Raw genomic sequence first — 19,087 nt, 5'->3', positions numbered from 1 at the left:
AGCAGAGCAGCAGGGTTAGAGTTAGCTAAACATGCTGCTGTATCTGTAGCAGAGCAGCAGGGTTAGGGTTAGCTAAACATGCTGCTGTATCTGTAGCAGAGCAGCGGGGTTAGGGTTAGCTAAACATGCTGCTGTATCTGTAGCAGAGCAGCAGGGTTAGCTAAACATGCTGCTGTATCTGTAGCAGAGCAGCGGGGTTAGCTAAACATGCTGCTGTATCTGTAGCAGAGCAGCGGGGTTAGCTAAACATGCTGCTGTATCTGTAGCAGAGCAGCGGGGTTAGGGTTAGCTAAACATGCTACTGTATCTGTAGCAGAGCAGCGGGGTTAGGGTTAGCTAAACATGCTACTGTATCTGTAGCAGAGCAGCGGGGTTAGCTAAACATGCTGCTGTATCTGTAGCAGAGCAGCGGGGTTAGCTAAACATGCTGCTGTATCTGCAGCAGAGCAGTGGGGTTAGGGTTAGCTAAACATGCTGCTGTATCTGTAGCGGAGCAGCAGGGTTAGGGTTAGCTAAACATGCTGCTGTATCTGTAGCAGAGCAGCGGGGTAAGGGTTAGCTAAACATGCTGCTGCATCTGTAGCAGAGCAGCGGGGTTAGCTAAACATGCTGCTGTATCTGTAGCAGAGCAGCAGGGTTAGCTAAACATGCTGCTGTATCTGTAGCAGAGCAGCAGGGTTAGCTAAACATGCTGCTGTATCTGTAGCAGAGCAGCGGGGTTAGCTAAACATGCTGCTGTATCTGTAGCAGAGCAGCGGGGTTAGCTAAACATGCTGCTGTATCTGTAGCAGAGCAGCAGGGTTAGCTAAACATGCTGCTGTATCTGTAGCAGAGCAGCGGGGTTAGCTAAACATGCTGCTGTATCTGTAGCAGAGCAGCAGGGTTAGGATTAGCTAAACATGCTGCTGTATCTGTAGCGGAGCAGCAGGGTTAGGGTTAGCTAAACATGCTACTGTATCTGTAGCAGAGCAGCAGGGTTAGGGTTAGCTAAACATGCTGCTGTATCCGTAGCAGAGCAGCGGGGTTAGCTAAACATGCTGCTGTATCTGTAGCAGAGCAGAGATTTAGCGTCTCGCTGCCAGGAACATAAAATGTGAGAAGTTTCACGATGTTTTTATTTTTCTGGCAGCGATTTGTTTCCGTACAATCGAGATAAACGCTAAACACATTAAACCTGCTCTGGTAAGAAATCAGAACCTTCAAATAATTAATAACGATAATTTTAGGTTATAATTCAGTTAAAGGTTCAAACTGGACTCTGTTAGTAGTGTGTTACACATGTACACACACACCTGCACACACACACACATCTGCACACGTCTACACACACACACACACATCTGCACACGTCTACACACATACACACACATCTGCACAAACACACACATCTGCACACACCTGCACACACACACACATCTGCACACACACACACATCTGTACACATCTACACACACACACATCTGCACACATCTACACACATACACACACACATCTGTACACATCTACACACACACACACGTCTGCACACAGACTAATGACAGCAGTGAGTATCTTTTTTTTAATACTTTATTGATCAGTGTTTCTCAGCAACCAGCTGATCATTATCAATGAATCTGTCACGTGACCACAGATCAGCTGATCAGCTTCATTGATCCACAACAACCAATCAGCAGCTGCTGGGTCACTTCCTGTCGATCAGCTGATTATTATCAATATTTATAAATCTGTAGGAAAGAAATCACGGTGACGTCACACATCATCAGGGCACGCGCCACAGACCTGTCTACGTCACTGTGCTGTTGGCCCACGTGACCGGCTCGTGCCTTCGCTCTGAGGCCCGAGCACAGGAGGAAAGCGCATGCGCGAGAGGCAGTGATCCGTTTGGCCCGCGCCCGCGTGCCCTGCAGTGTCCGCGCGCCCCGTGCTCGTCCTCAGCAACAACAACAACAACCGGACCCGGTTACCGGCCCCGGTGCGCTGCCCCCCCTCCCGGAGCACCGTGAAGGTAAGCCCGTTCGCGCTCCCGGCCTCGCGCCCTCTGCCCGCCGCCGTCCTCGCGGGATGGCTGCGCGCTCTCGAGCCGTTCATGGCCGCTCGAGCCTCTCGTTCGTGTCGCCGCTGCTCGCGTGCGTGTCGGTCCCGGGGACGGCGGCACGCGGCCCCGCGGCCTCGCGCCCCGGTGCTCCGGTACCACGGCGGGTCCGCGAGGAAGACCGGTGAGCGCGAGCGGCCGTTACAGAGCGGAGGAGCCATTTTGTTTCAGTAGTCCGCCATTTAACACAAAGCAGCTCCGGTAACCGGTAACCCCGGTAACACGGTGTTTAACGGAAACCACGGTGTTTCACGCTAACACGGTGTTTAACTGTAACCGGTAACCACGGTAACACGGTCTTTAACGGTAACCACGGTAACACGGTGGTGAACGGTAACCATGGTAACACTGTTTAACCATAACCACGGTGTTTCACGGTAACACGGTGTTTTACGGTTACCACGGTAACACGGTGCTGAAAGTTCAGATATGAGATCAATGCAGATCTGATGAGAATCATAAAGATATTATAATAATAAAATATAAAGTGATATTTTACATTAGAGTGAACATGAGAAGCCTATTTACTGATTTCTATTAATAGTTAAAATGATGATACTACTACTTTATTCCTCCTCTCTGTTCTACTGCAGGAATACTACTACTTTATTCCTCCTCTCTGTTCTACTGCAGGAATACTACTACTTTATTCCTCCTCTCTGTTCTACTACAGGAATACTACTACTTTATTCCTCCTCTCTGTTCTACTGCAGGAATACTACTACTTTATTCCTCCTCTCTGTTCTACTACAGGAATACTACTACTTTATTCCTCCTCTCTGTTCTACAGGAATACTACTACTTTATTCCTCCTCTCTGTTCTACTACAGGAATACTACTACTTTATTCCTGCTCTCTGTTCTACTGCAGGAATACTACTACTTTATTCCTCCTCTCTGTTCTACTACAGGAATACTACTACTTTATTCCTCCTCTCTGTTCTACTGCAGGAATACTACTACTTTATTCCTCCTCTCTGTTCTACTGCAGGAATACTACTACTTTATTCCTCCTCTCTGTTCTACTGCAGGAATACTACTACTTTATTCCTCCTCTCTGTTCTACTACAGGAATACTACTACTTTATTCCACCTCTCTGTTCTACTGCAGGAATACTACTACTTTATTCCTCCTCTCTGTTCTACTGCAGGAATACTACTACTTTATTCCTCCTCTCTGTTCTACAGGAATACTACTACTTTATTCCTCCTCTCTGTTCTGCAGGAATACTACTACTTTATTCCTCCTCTCTGTTCTACTGCAGGAATACTACTACTTTATTCCTCCTCTCTGTTCTACTGCAGGAATACTACTACTTTATTCCTCCTCTCTGTTCTACTACAGGAATACTACTACTTTATTCCTCCTCTCTGTTCTACAGGAATACTACTACTTTATTCCTCCCCTCTGTTCTACTACAGGAATACTACTACTTTATTCCTCCTCTCTGTTCTACTGCAGGAATACTACTACTTTATTCCTCCTCTCTGTTCTACTGCAGGAATACTACTACTTTATTCCTCCTCTCTGTTCTACTACAGGAATACTACTACTTTATTCCTCCTCTCTGTTCTACTGCAGGAATACTACTACTTTATTCCTCCTCTCTGTTCTACTGCAGGAATACTACTACTTTATTCCTCCTCTCTGTTCTACTGCAGGAATACTACTACTTTATTCCTCCTCTCTGTTCTACAGGAATACTACTACTTTATTCCTCCTCTCTGTTCTACTGCAGGAATACTACTACTTTATTCCTCCTCTCTGTTCTACTGCAGGAATACTACTACTTTATTCCTCCTCTCTGTTCTACAGGAATACTACTACTTTATTCCTCCTCTCTGTTCTACTGCAGGAATACTACTACTTTATTCCTCCTCTCTGTTCTACAGGAATACTACTACTTTATTCCTCCTCTCTGTTCTGCAGGAATACTACTACTTTATTCCTCCTCTCTGTTCTACTACAGGAATACTACTACGTTATTCCTCCTCTCTGTTCTACTGCAGGAATACTACTACTTTATTCCTCCTCTCTGTTCTACTGCAGGAATACTACTACTTTATTCCTCCTCTCTGTTCTACAGGAATACTACTACTTTATTCCTCCTCTCTGTTCTACTACAGGAATACTACTACTTTATTCCTCCTCTCTGTTCTACTGCAGGAATACTACTACTTTATTCCTCCTCTCTGTTCTACTGCAGGAATACTACTACTTTATTCCTCCTCTCTGTTCTACAGGAATACTACTACTTTATTCCTCCTCTCTGTTCTACTGCAGGAATACTACTACTTTATTCCTCCTCTCTGTTCTACAGGAATACTACTACTTTATTCCTCCTCTCTGTTCTGCAGGAATACTACTACTTTATTCCTCCTCTCTGTTCTACTACAGGAATACTACTACGTTATTCCTCCTCTCTGTTCTACAGGAATACTACTACTTTATTCCTCCTCTCTGTTCTACAGGAATACTACTACTTTATTCCTCCTCTCTGTTCTACTGCAGGAATACTACTACTTTATTCCTCCTCTCTGTTCTACTGCAGGAATACTACTACTTTATTCCTCCTCTCTGTTCTACTACAGGAATACTACTACTTTATTCCTCCTCTCTGTTCTACAGGAATACTACTACTTTATTCCTCCTCTCTGTTCTACTGCAGGAATACTACTACTTTATTCCTCCTCTCTGTTCTACTGCAGGAATACTACTACTTTATTCCTCCTCTCTGTTCTACAGGAATACTACTACTTTATTCCTCCTCTCTGTTCTACAGGAATACTACTACTTTATTCCTCCTCTCTGTTCTACTGCAGGAATACTACCACTTTATTCCTCCTCTCTGTTCTACTGCAGGAATACTACTACTTTATTCCTCCTCTCTGTTCTACTGCAGGAATACTACTACTTTATTCCTCCTCTCTGTTCTACTGCAGGAATACTACTACTTTATTCCTCCTCTCTGTTCTACAGGAATACTACTACTTTATTCCTCCTCTCTGTTCTACAGGAATACTACTACTTTATTCCTCCTCTCTGTTCTACAGGAATACTACTACTTTATTCCTCCTTTCTGTTCTGCAGGAATACTACTACTTTATTCCTCCTCTCTGTTCTACTACAGGAATACTACTACTTTATTCCTCCTCTCTGTTCTACTACATGAATACTACTACTTTATTCCTCCTCTCTGTTCTACTACAGGAATACTACTACTTTATTCCTCCTCTCTGTTCTACTGCAGGAATACTACTACTTTATTCCTCCTCTCTGTTCTACAGGAATACTACTACTTTATTCCTCCTCTCTGTTCTACTACAGGAATACTACTACTTTATTCCTCCTCTCTGTTCTACTACATGAATACTACTACTTTATTCCTCCTCTCTGTTCTACTGCAGGAATACTACTACTTTATTCCTCCTCTCTGTTCTACTACAGGAATACTACTACTTTATTCCTCCTCTCTGTTCTACTACAGGAATACTACTACTTTATTCCTCCTCTCTGTTCTACTGCAGGAATACTACTACTTTATTCCTCCTCTCTGTTCTACTGCAGGAATACTACTACTTTATTCCTCCTCTCTGTTCTACTACAGGAATACTACTACTTTATTCCTCCTCTCTGTTCTACTACAGGAATACTACTACTTTATTCCTCCTCTCTGTTCTACTGCAGGAATACTACTACTTTATTCCTCCTCTCTGTTCTACAGGAATACTACTACTTTATTCCTCCTCTCTGTTCTACTGCAGGAATACTACTACTTTATTCCTCCTCTCTGTTCTACTACAGGAATACTACTACTTTATTCCTCCTCTCTGTTCTACAGGAATACTACTACTTTATTCCTCCTCTCTGTTCTACTGCAGGAATACTACTACTTTATTCCTCCTCTCTGTTCTACTGCAGGAATACTACTACTTTATTCCTCCTCTCTGTTCTACTGCAGGAATACTACTACTTTATTCCTCCTCTCTGTTCTACTGCAGGAATACTACTACTTTATTCCTCCTCTCTGTTCTACTACAGGAATACTACTACTTTATTCCTCCTCTCTGTTCTACTACAGGAATACTACTACTTTATTCCTCCTCTCTGTTCTACAGGAATACTACTACTTTATTCCTCCTCTCTGTTCTACAGGAATACTACTACTTTATTCCTCCTCTCTGTTCTACAGGAATACTACTACTTTATTCCTCCTCTCTGTTCTACTGCAGGAATACTACTACTTTATTCCTCCTCTCTGTTCTACTGCAGGAATACTACTACTTTATTCCTCCTCTCTGTTCTACTGCAGGAATACTACTACTTTATTCCTCCTCTCTGTTCTACAGGAATACTACTACTTTATTCCTCCTCTCTGTTCTACTGCAGGAATACTACTACTTTATTCCTCCTCTCTGTTCTACTACAGGAATACTACTACTTTATTCCTCCTCTCTGTTCTACTACATGAATACTACTACTTTATTCCTCCTCTCTGTTCTACAGGAATACTACTACTTTATTCCTCCTCTCTGTTCTACTGCAGGAATACTACTACTTTATTCCTCCTCTCTGTTCTACTGCAGGAATACTACTACTTTATTCCTCCTCTCTGTTCTACAGGAATACTACTACTTTATTCCTCCTCTCTGTTCTACTACAGGAATACTACTACTTTATTCCTCCTCTCTGTTCTACTGCAGGAATACTACTACTTTATTCCTCCTCTCTGTTCTACAGGAATACTACTACTTTATTCCTCCTCTCTGTTCTACTGCAGGAATACTACTTAGCTTGTTATTATGTCATACTGTGAGATCAGCTGGTTATGATGTCATACTGTGAGATCAGCTAGTTATGATGTCATACTGTGAGATCAGCTGGTTATGATGTCATACTGTGAGATCAGCTAGTTATGATGTCATACTGTGAGATCAGCTGGTTATGATGTCATACTGTGAGATCAGCTGGTTATGATGTCATAATGTGAGATCAGCTGGTTATGATGTCATACTGACCTGACTCTTCTGTCCTCAGATGGCGGAGACGGTGAAGTACGTGGACGACGAGCATAAGAGCATCTTCCTGAAGCTGCTGAACGAGCAGCGTCTGGAGGGCGAGCACTGCGACATCGCCGTTGTGGTCGAAGACGTCAAGTTCCGCGCTCACCGCTGCGTGCTGGCGGCGTGCTCCAACTACTTCAAGAAGCTCTTCAAGAAACACGAGGTACTGGCCAGAGCCTTCAGCGTGTAATCTGAGTACTTTAAGGTATACTCTGAGTACTTTAAGGTGTAATCTGAGTACTTTGGCGTGTAGTATGAGTACTTAAAGGTGTACTCTGAGTACTTTAAGGTGTACTCTGAGTACTTTAAGGTGTACTCTGATTACTTTAAGGTGTACTCTGAGTACTTAAAGGTATACTCTGAGTACTTAAAGGTGTAATCTGATTACTGTAAGGTGTAATCTGATTATTTTTAGGTGTACTCTGAGTACTTTAAGGTGTAATCTGATTACTGTAAAGTGTAATCTGATTACTTTAAGGTATAATCTGATTACTTGTGCAGGTGGATAACTCTTCTGTGATTGAGATCGACTTCATCCGCTCGGACATCTTTGAGGAAGTGTTGAACTACATGTACACGGCCAAGATCTCCGTCAAGAAGAGAGACGTCAACCTGATGATGTCATCAGGACAGATCCTGGGGATCCGCTTCCTGGACAAGCTCTGCTCCCAGGTACACACACACACACACACACACACACAGAGAGACACACATATACACACACACAGAGACACACATATATACACACACAGGGGCGGAGCTTATGGAGGGGCTGGGACACAATGCGGCAGACAGGTAACACACAGGTAACACACACACACAGGTAACACACACACACAGGTAACACACACACACAGGTAACACACACACACAGGTAACACACACACACAGGTAACACACACACACAGACACACAGGTAACACACACACACAGGTAACACACACACACACACACACAGGTAACACACACAGGTAACACACACACACAGGTAACACACACACACACACACACACACACAGGTAACACACAGGTAAGTATGACCTCAGTGTGTTTCTCACCTGTTGGTCAGACAGGTGAAGCTCCGCCTCCTTAGTGATGATGCGTTCATGTTCCCTCAGAAACGAGACGTGTCATCAGAGGACAAAGAGAAGTTCCCGTATGACATCGTAAAGATGGCGCTGCCGCCCGAAGCTCAGCTAGCTGCTGACGCCGAGGTACCTCATTACATCATTACCTCATTACATCATTCCCTCATTACATCATTACCTCATTACCTCATTACTTCATTACATCATTACCTCATTACATCATTACTTCATTACCTCATTACCACATTACTTCATTACCTCATTACTTCATTACCTCATTACATCATTACATCATTACCTCATTACCTCATTACCTCATTACTTCATTACCTCATTACCTCATTACATAATTACCTCATTACTTCATTACATCATTACCTCATTACCTCATTACCTCATTACATCATTACCTCATTACCACATTACCTCATTACATAATTACCTCATTACTTCATTACCTCATTACCACATTACCTCATTACTTCATTACCTCATTACCACATTACCTCATTACCTCATTACATCATTACCTCATTACCTCATTACATCATTACCTCATTAATTCATTACCTCATTACATCATTACATCATTACCTCATTACATCATTACCTCATTACTTTATTACCTCATTACATCATTACCTCATAACCTCATTACTCCATTATCTCATTACCTCATTACTCCATTACTCCATTACATAATTACCTCATTACTCCATTACCTCATTACTCCATTACCTCATTACATCATTACCTCATTACATCATTACTTTATTACCTCATTACCTCATTACATCATTACCTCATTACATCATTACATCATTACCTCATTACCTCATTACATCATTACCTCATTACATCATTACTTCATTACTCCATTACATCATTACATCATTACCTCATTACATCATTACCTCATTACATCATTACCTCATTACCTCATCACTTTATAACTTTAATATTTTTATTGTTAACTTTAACGTTATAACTTTATCGTCAGGTTCTCGGTGAGCACGATGACACGGCCGCCACAGACGACCTCGTTGAGGCCTCGACCAATCAGGAGTTAGATAAGTCTCCCAGTGCGGCGCTGCGTGTCCAGGAAGCGATCCTGAAAGAACTGACCAATGAGGACATCCATAAGGTTCGGACGCGCTCAATGCTAATCTGTCTTTACGTTAAAGTCTTTACGTTAATGTTTCCGTCTTTACGTTAATGTTTCCGTCTTTACGTTAATGTTTCAGTCTTTACGTTAATGTTTCTGTCTTTACGTTAATGTTTCAGTCTTTACGTTAATGTTTCAGTCTTTACGTTAATGTTTCTGTCTTTACGATAATGTTTCCGTCTTTACGTTAATGTTTCAGTCTTTACGTTAATGTTTCTGTCTTTACGTTAATGTTAATCTATCTTTACGTTAATGTTTCAGTCTTTACGTTAATGTTAATCTGTCTTTACGTTAAAGTCTTTACGTTAATGTTAATCTATCTTTACGTTAATCTATCTACGTTAATGTTTCTATCTTTACGTTAATCTGTCTTTACGTTAATGTTTCAGTCTTTACGTTAATGTTAATCTATCTTTACGTTAATGTTAATCTATCTTTACGTTAATGTTTCAGTCTTTACGTTAATGTTAATCTATCTTTACGTTAATGCTAATCTATCTTTACGTTAATGTTAATCTATCTTTACGTTAATGCTAATCTATCTTTACGTTAATGTTTCAGTCTTTACGTTAATGTTAATCTATCTTTACGTTAATATTTCAGTTTTTACTTTAATGTTTCTATCTTTACGTTAATGCTAATCTATCTTTACGTTAATGTTATCTATCTTTACGTTAATATTTCCGTCTTTACGTTAATGTTTCTGTCTTTACGTTAATGTTAATCTGTCTTTACGTTAATGCTTCAGTCTTTACGTTAATGTTTCAGTCTTTACGTTAATGTTTCAGTCTTTACGTTAATGTTTCAGTCTTTACGTTAATGTTAATCTATCTTTACGTTAATGTCAATCTATCTTTACGTTAATGTTAATCTATCTTTACGTTAATGTTTCAGTCTTTACGTTAATGTTTCAGTCTTTACGTTAATGTTTCTATCTTTACGTTAATGTTAATCTATCTTTACGTTAATGTTAATCTATCTTTACGTTAATGTTTCTGTCTTTACGTTAATGTTTCAGTCTTTACGTTAATGTTAATCTATCTTTACGTTAATGCTAATCTATCGTTACGTTAATGTTTCAGTCTTTACGTTAATGTTTCCGTCTTACGTTAATGTTTCAGTCTTTACGTTAATGTTAATCTATCTTTACGTTAATGTCAATCTATCTTTACGTTAATGTTTCCGTCTTTACGTTAATGTTAATCTATCTTTACGTTAATGTTAATCTATCTTTACGTTAATGTTTCCGTCTTTACGTTAATGTTTCCGTCTTTACGTTAATGTTTCCGTCTTTACGTTAATGTTTCTATCTTTACGTTAATGTTTCCGTCTTACGTTAATGTTTCAGTCTTTACGTTAATGTTAATCTATCTTTACGTTAATGTTTCCGTCTTTACGTTAATGTTTCAGTCTTTACGTTAATGTTTCCGTCTTTACGTTAATGTTTCCGTCTTTACGTTAATGTTTCTATCTTTACGTTAATGCTAATCTATCTTTACGTTAATGTTAATCTATCTTTACGTTAATGCTAATCTATCTTTACGTTAATGTTTCAGTCTTTACGTTAATGTTAATCTATCTTTACGTTAATATTTCAGTTTTTACTTTAATGTTTCTATCTTTACGTTAATGCTAATCTATCTTTACGTTAATGTTATCTATCTTTACGTTAATATTTCCGTCTTTACGTTAATGTTTCTGTCTTTACGTTAATGTTAATCTGTCTTTACGTTAATGCTTCAGTCTTTACGTTAATGTTTCAGTCTTTACGTTAATGTTTCAGTCTTTACGTTAATGTTTCAGTCTTTACGTTAATGTTAATCTATCTTTACGTTAATGTCAATCTATCTTTACGTTAATGTTAATCTATCTTTACGTTAATGTTTCAGTCTTTACGTTAATGTTTCAGTCTTTACGTTAATGTTTCTATCTTTACGTTAATGTTAATCTATCTTTACGTTAATGTTAATCTATCTTTACGTTAATGTTTCTGTCTTTACGTTAATGTTTCAGTCTTTACGTTAATGTTAATCTATCTTTACGTTAATGCTAATCTATCGTTACGTTAATGTTTCAGTCTTTACGTTAATGTTTCCGTCTTACGTTAATGTTTCAGTCTTTACGTTAATGTTAATCTATCTTTACGTTAATGTCAATCTATCTTTACGTTAATGTTTCCGTCTTTACGTTAATGTTTCAGTCTTTACGTTAATGTTAATCTATCTTTACGTTAATGTTTCAGTCTTTACGTTAATGTTAATCTATCTTTACGTTAATGTTAATCTATCTTTACGTTAATGTTTCCGTCTTTACGTTAATGTTTCCGTCTTTACGTTAATGTTTCCGTCTTTACGTTAATGTTTCTATCTTTACGTTAATGTTTCCGTCTTACGTTAATGTTTCAGTCTTTACGTTAATGTTAATCTATCTTTACGTTAATGTTTCCGTCTTTACGTTAATGTTTCAGTCTTTACGTTAATGTTTCCGTCTTTACGTTAATGTTTCCGTCTTTACGTTAATGTTTCTATCTTTACGTTAATGTTTCCGTCTTTACGTTAATGTTTCCGTCTTCACGTTAATGTTTCCGTCTTTACGTTAATCTGTCTTCACGTTAATGTTTCCGTCTTTACGTTAATGTTTCCGTCTTCACGTTAATGTTTCCGTCTTTACGTTAATGTTTCAGTCTTTACGTTAATCTATCTTTGCGTTAATGTTTCAGTCTTTACGTTAATGTTTCAGTCTTTACGTTAATGTTAATCTATCTTTACGTTAATGTTAATCTATCTTTACGTTAATGTTAATCTGTCTTTACGTTAATGTTAATCTGTCTTTACGTTAATGTTAATCTATCTTTATGTTAATGTGTCAGTCTTTACGTAATGTTAATCTATCTTTACGTTAATGTTGCCGTATCCTCTTCATCGGTGTCCTCACTATGAATCTCAGTAAGCTAGCTGTGAGCAGGTGAGCTCCAGGTGTGACTCCACCTGTCTGTCCTTCAGGTGACGTGCTACGACCAGGATGTGGTGACAGAGATGGAGGCGGAGCCTAAGGAGCTGGGGGCGGAGCACCACGGCACCCAGACGCTGACGTTTGCAGACAGCATGGGAGAGGTGAAGGACGAGCAGCCGCCCAGCTGGTCCACCGCAACCACAGACATGAAGTTTGAGTATCTGCTGTACGGACACCGAGAGCAGCTCGCCTGCCAGGTGTGTGGCAAGACCTTCCTGGACGAGACCAGACTCAGGTAATCTGATTCACCTGGTCAATGAGGTCAGCACACCTGTCCTACACACCTGTCCTACACACCTGACCTACACACCTGTCCCACACACCTGTCCTACACACCTGTCCCACACACCTGACCTACACACCTGTCCTACACACCTGTTCTACACACCTGACCTACACACCTGACCTACACACCTGACCCACACACCTGACCCACACACCTGACCTACACACCTGTCCCACACACCTGACCTACACACCTGACCTACACACCTGACCCACACACCTGACCCACACACCTGACCCACACACCTGACCTACACACCTGACCTACACACCTGACCTACACACCTGTCCCACACACCTGTCCTACACACCTGTCCCACACACCTGACCTACACACCTGTCCTACACACCTGACCTACACACCTGACCTACACACCTGACCCACACACCTGACCCACACACCTGACCTACACACCTGACCTACACACCTGACCCACACACCTGACCTACACACCTGACCTACACACCTGACCCACACACCTGACCTACACACCTGACCTACACACCTGACCTACACACCTGACCTACACACCTTTCCTACACACCTGACCCACACACCTGTCCTACACACCTGACCCACACACCTGTCCCACACACCTGACCCACACACCTGTCCTACACACCTGACCCACACACCTGTCCCACACACCTGACCCACACACCTGACCCACACACCTGACCTACACACCTGACCCACACACCTGTCCCACACACCTGTCCTACACACCTGTCCTACACACCTGTTTTGTGTCTTTATAGGAAACATGAGAAGCTTCATTCAGCAGAACGTCCGTTCGCCTGTGAGATCTGCACCAAAGCTTTTACCACCCACGCTCACCTGAAAGGTACACCTGTCCTCTACTACACCTGTCCTCTGCTCCACCTGTCCTCTACTACACCTGTCCTCTGCTCCACCTGTCCTCTACTACACCTGTCCTCTGCTCCACCTGTCCTCTGCTACACCTGTCCTCTGCTCCACCTGTCCTCTACTACACCTGTCCTCTGCTCCACCTGTCCTCTGCTTCACCTGTCCTCTACTACACCTGTCCTCTACTACACCTGTCCTCTGCTCCACCTGTCCTCTACTACTCCTGTCCTCAGCTACACCTGTCCTCTGCTCCACCTGTCCTCTACTACTCCTGTCCTCAGCTACACCTGTCCTCTACTACACCTGTCCTCTGCTCCAACTGTCCTCTGCTACACCTGTCCTCATTTACACCTGTCCTCTACTACACCTGTCCTCTACTACACCTGTCCTCTGCTCCACCTGTCCTCTACTACTCCTGTCCTCAGCTCCACCTGTCCTCAGCTCCACCTGTCCTCTACTACACCTGTCCTCTACTCCACCTGTCCTCAGCTCCACCTGTCCTCTGCTCCACCTGTCCTCTGCTACACCTGTCCTCAGCTACACCTGTCCTCAGAGACACATATTGACTCCGCCCCCACCTGTGTTTCAGAACACCTGAAGATCCACACGGGCTTCAAACCATACAGGTGTGACGTTTGTGGGAAATCGTTCATTCGAGCTCCAGATCTGAAAAAACATGAACGAGTTCACAGCAACGAGAGACCGTTCGCCTGCCAGATGTGTGAAAAGGTCTGTTCACCTGTCTGTCTCTCACCTGTCTGTCTGTCTCTCACCTGTCTGTCTCTCTCTCACCTGTCTGTCTGTCTCTCACCTGTCTGTCTGTTCACCTGTCTGCCTCTCACCTGTCTGTCTGTCTCTCACCTGTCTGTCTGTCTCTCACCTGTCTGTCTGTCTGTCTCTCACCTGTCTGTCTCTCACCTGTCTGTCTGTCTCTCACCTGTCTGTCTCGTCTGTCTGTCTCTCACCTGTCTGTCTCTCTCTCACCTGTCTGTCTGTCTCTCACCTGTCTGTCTGTTCACCTGTCTGCCTCTCACCTGTCTGTCTGTCTCTCACCTGTCTGTCTGTCTCTCACCTGTCTGTCTGTCTCTCACCTGTCTGTCTCTCTCTCACCTGTCTGTCTGTCTCTCACCTGTCTGTCTCTCACCTGTCTGTCTGTCTCTCACCTGTCTGTCTGTTCAATTGTCTGTCTCTCACCTGTCTGTCTCTCTACCTGTCTGTCTCTCACCTGTCTGTCTGTTCACCTGTCTGTCTCTCACCTGTCTGTCTCTCACCTGTCTGTCTGTCTCTCACCTGTCTCTCTCTCACCTGTCTGTCTCTCTCTCACCTGTCTCTTTCTCACCTGTCTGTCTCTCTACCTGTCTGTCTCTCACCTGTCTGTTCACCTGTCTGTCTCTCACCTGTCTGTTCACCTGTCTGTCTCTCACCTGTCTGTCTCTCACCTGTCTGTCTGTTCACCTGTCTGTCTCTCACCTGTCTGTCTCTCACCTGTCTGTCTCTCACCTGTCTGCAGGCATTTAAACATAAGTCTCACCTGAAGGATCATGAGAGGAGACACAGAGGAGAGAAACCGTTCGTCTGTCCGTCCTGCACCAAGGCCTTCGCCAAGGTACTAGTACTGCAAATACTACTACTGCAAATACTACTACTGCAAATACTGCAAATACTACTACTGCAAATACTGCTACTGCAAATACTACTACTGCAAATACTACTACTGCAAATACTGCAAATACTAGTACTGCAAATACTACTACTGCAAATACTGCAAATACTAGTACTGCAAATACTACTACTGCAAATACTGCAAATACTACTACTGCAAATACTACTACTGTAAATACTGCAAATACTACTACTGCAAATACTCGTACTGCAAATACTACTACTGCAAATACTAGTACTGCAAATACTACTACTGCAAATACTACTACTGCAAATACTAGTACTGTTCATAGTACTAATACTACTCATGCTACTGCTACTGTTATTGGGACTGTGTGTTGGTCCCAGTGGTGCGTTCACTGTCACTCTGTACTTTCAGGCGTGTGTTGGTCCCAGTGGTGCATTCACTGTCACTCTGTACTTTCAGGCGTGTGTTGGTCCCAGTGGTGCATTCACTGTCACTCTGTACTTTCAGGCGTCTGATTTGAAGCGTCATGAGAACAACATGCACAGTGAGAGGAAGCAGCTGAACCCGTTACAGAGCGACACCGAGACCCTGCAGGCCGCCGCCATGGCTGCTGAGGAGCAACATCTGGACAACATCAGCTGTTCCTAACATCTGGACAACATCAGCTGTTCCTAACATCTGGACTCAGCTGCTCCTAACATCTGGACCACGTCAGCTGCTCCTAACATCTGGACTCAGCTGCTCCTAACATCTGGACTCAGCTGCTCCTAACATCTGGACCACGTCAGCTGCTCCTAACATCTGGACTCAGCTGCTCCTAACATCTGGACCACGTCAGCTGCTCCTAACATCTGGATTCAGCTGCTCCTAACATCTGGACCACATCAGCTGTTCCTAACATCTGGACTCCATCAGCTGCTCCTAACATCTGGACTCAGCTGCTCCTAACATCTGGACTCAGCTGCTCCTAACATCTGGACTCAGCTGCTCCTAACATCTGGACTCAGCTGCTCCTAACATCTGGACTCAGCTGATGAGTACTTCCTGTGTATAGCTGGTTTTATAGTCAGTTTCTTGCTGAGTCAGCTGATATGAACTGACTGTAACTGAACCGATGACCTCAGCGATCATGTGACCGGCTGTGAGGCGGTGGTCACATGATGCGTGCCTCAGCGATCATGTGACCGGCTGTGAGGCGGTGGTCACATGATGCGTGCCTCAGCGATCATGTGACCGGCTGTGAGGCGGTGGTCACATGATGCGTGCCTGTATGAAGTGTAATTAGTGTGTAAATAAAGTTTCACTCTGTTCAGTTTCATGAGCGGAGACGTTTTAACCTGGTCTGGTTTTATTCCCGCTACGGAAGCCCAGAGCGCCCCCTGTCTGCAGCGCCCCCTGTCTGCAGCGCCCCCTGTCTGCAGCCCGTCTGTCTGCAGCGCCCCCTGTCTGCAGCGCCCCCTGTCTGCAGCGCCCCCTGTCTGCAGCGCCCCCTGTCTGCAGCGCCCCCTGTCTACAGCGCCCCCTGTCTACAGCGCCCCCTGTCTGCAGCTCCCTGTCTGCAGCTCCCTGTCTGCAGCCCCCTGTCTGCAGCCCCCTGTCTGCAGCGCCCCCTGTCTGCAGCGCCCCCTGTCTGCAGCCCAGTCTGTCTGCAGCGCCCTGTCTGCAGCCCGTCTGTCTGCAGCGCCCCCTGTCTACAGCGCCCCCTGTCTACAGCGCCCCCTGTCTGCAGCTCCCTGTCTGCAGCCCCCTGTCTGCAGCCCCCTGGCTGCAGCGCCCCCTGTCTGCAGCGCCCCCTGTCTGCAGCCCGTCTGTCTGCAGCGCCCCCTGTCTGCAGCGCCCTGTCTGCAGCCCGTCTGTCTGCAGCGCCCCCTGTCTGCAGCCCAGTCTGTCTGCAGCGCCCCCTGTCTGCAGCCCAGTCTGTCTGCAGCGCCCCCTGTCTGCAGCCCAGTCTGTCTGCAGCGCCCTGTCTGCAGCCCGTCTGTCTGCAGCGCCCCCTGTCTGCAGCCCAGTCTGTCTGCAGCGCCCCCTGTCTGCAGCCCAGTCTGTCTGCAGCGCCCTGTCTGCAGCCCGTCTGTCTGCAGCGCCCCCTGTCTGCAGCCCGTCTGTCTGCAGCACCCCCTGTCTACAGCGCCCCCTGTCTGCAGCTCCCTGTCTGCAGCCCCCTGTCTGCAGCCCCCTGGCTGCAGCGCCCCCTGTCTGCAGCGCCCCCTGTCTGCAGCCCGTCTGTCTGCAGCGCCCCCTGTCTGCAGCGCCCTGTCTGCAGCCCGTCTGTCTGCAGCGCCCCCTGTCTGCAGCCCAGTCTGTCTGCAGCGCCCCCTGTCTGCAGCCCAGTCTGTCTGCAGCGCCCCCTGTCTGCAGCCCAGTCTGTCTGCAGCGCCCCCTGCCCGGAGCGCCCCCTGTCTGCAGCCCAGTCTGTCTGCAGCGCCCTGTCTGCAGCGCCCTGTCTGCAGCGCCCCCTGTCTGCAGCCCAGTCTGTCTGCAGCGCCCCCTGTCTGCAGCCCGTCTGTCTGCAGCGCCCCCTGTCTGCAGCGCCCCCTGTCTGCAGCCCAGTCTGTCTGCAGCGCCCCCTGTCTGCAGCCCAGTCTGTCTGCAGCGCCCTGTCTGCAGCCCGTCTGTCTGCAGCGCCCTGTCTGCAGCCCAGTCTGTCTGCAGCGCCCTGTCTGCAGCGCCCTGTCTGCAGCGCCCCCTGTCTGCAGCGCCCCCTGTCTGCAGCGCCCCCTGTCTGCAGCGCCCCCTGTCTGCAGCGCCCCCTGTCTGCAGCCCGTCTGTCTGCAGCGCCCCCTGTCTGCAGCGCCCCCTGTCTGCAGCCCGTCTGTCTGCAGCCCAGTCTGTCTGCAGCGCCCCCTGTCTGCAGCCCGTCTGTCTGCAGCGCCCCCTGTCTGCAGCCCGTCTGTCTGCAGCACCCCCGGTCTGCAGCGCCCCCTTTCTGTAATGCATGATGTAATGTCTCAGCTGTTGATAATATTATGTTAGATACACACACAAATACACACTAACACACACTAACACACACAAATACACACAAATACACACAGACCAGAAATAAAGATTCAAGTACATAAACTTTATTCTCTCATGAACTCAGAGACGATCAGCTGAAACATTTAGTTTGTGAATCAGAATAAAATTAATAACTAGATTTACATTCCTGAAGACTCCTCCTCCTCCTCCTCCTCCTCCTCTCCTCCTCCTCCTCCTCCTCTCCTCCTCCTCCTCCTCTTCCTCTCCTCTTCCTCTCCTCCTCCTCCTCTCCTCTCTCTTCCTCCTCTCCTCCTCTCTCCTCCTCCCCTCCTCCTCCTCTCCTCCTCTCCTCCTCCTCTTCTTCCTCCTCTCCTCCTCCTCCTCTCCTCTTCCTCTCCTCCTCCTCCTCTCCTCTCTCCTCCTTCTCTCCTCCTCTTCCTTCTCTCCTCCTCCTCCTCTCCTCCTCCTCCTTCTCTCCTCCTCCTCCTCTCCTCCTCCTCCTCCTCTCCTCTCTCCTCCTTCTCTCCTCCTCTCCTCCTCCTCCTCCTCTTCTTCCTCCTCTCCTCCTCCTCCTCTCCTTCTCCTCTCCTCCTCCTCCTCTCCTCTTCCTCCTCCTCCTCCTCTCCTCCTCCTCTCCTTCTCCCCTCCTCCTCCTCCTCTCCTCCTCCTCCTCCTCCTCTCCTCTCTCCTCCTCTCCTCCTTCTCTCCTCCTCCTCCTCTTCCTCCTCTCTTCCTCCTCCTCTCCTCCTCCTCCTCATCCTCTCTTCCTCCTCTTCCTCCTTTCCTCTCTCCTCCTCCTCCTCATCCTCTCTTCCTCCTCTCCTCCTCTTCCTCCTTTCCTCTCTCCTCATCCTCCTCTCTTCATCTGCTCTCCTCCTCCTCCTCTCCTTTCCTCACATCTTCCTCCTCCTCTCCTCCTCTCC

General features: G+C 45.5%; 1 protein-coding gene across 1 annotated transcript; it reads left to right on the top strand.

Annotated features, from left to right (window-relative positions):
- Positions 1-1,584: 1,584 nt before the first annotated feature.
- Positions 1,585-16,051, top strand: zbtb14 (zinc finger and BTB domain containing 14). The gene is made up of 10 exons (XM_053342115.1): positions 1,585-2,005; positions 7,130-7,318; positions 7,657-7,827; positions 8,274-8,369; positions 9,244-9,387; positions 12,411-12,655; positions 13,465-13,550; positions 14,163-14,302; positions 15,084-15,179; positions 15,711-16,051. Exons 2-10 carry the CDS (start codon positions 7,130-7,132, stop codon positions 15,849-15,851), a joined length of 1,308 nt encoding a protein of 435 aa, XP_053198090.1. The 5' UTR covers positions 1,585-2,005; the 3' UTR covers positions 15,852-16,051.
- Positions 16,052-19,087: the final 3,036 nt, after the last annotated feature.

The sequence above is a fragment of the Scomber japonicus genome, chromosome 21 (genome assembly GCF_027409825.1).
Source record: "Scomber japonicus isolate fScoJap1 chromosome 21, fScoJap1.pri, whole genome shotgun sequence".
Lineage (NCBI taxonomy): Eukaryota > Metazoa > Chordata > Actinopteri > Scombriformes > Scombridae > Scomber > Scomber japonicus.
Note: the sequence above shows the minus strand (reverse complement) of the source record. Positions and strands in the feature narration are given on the sequence as shown.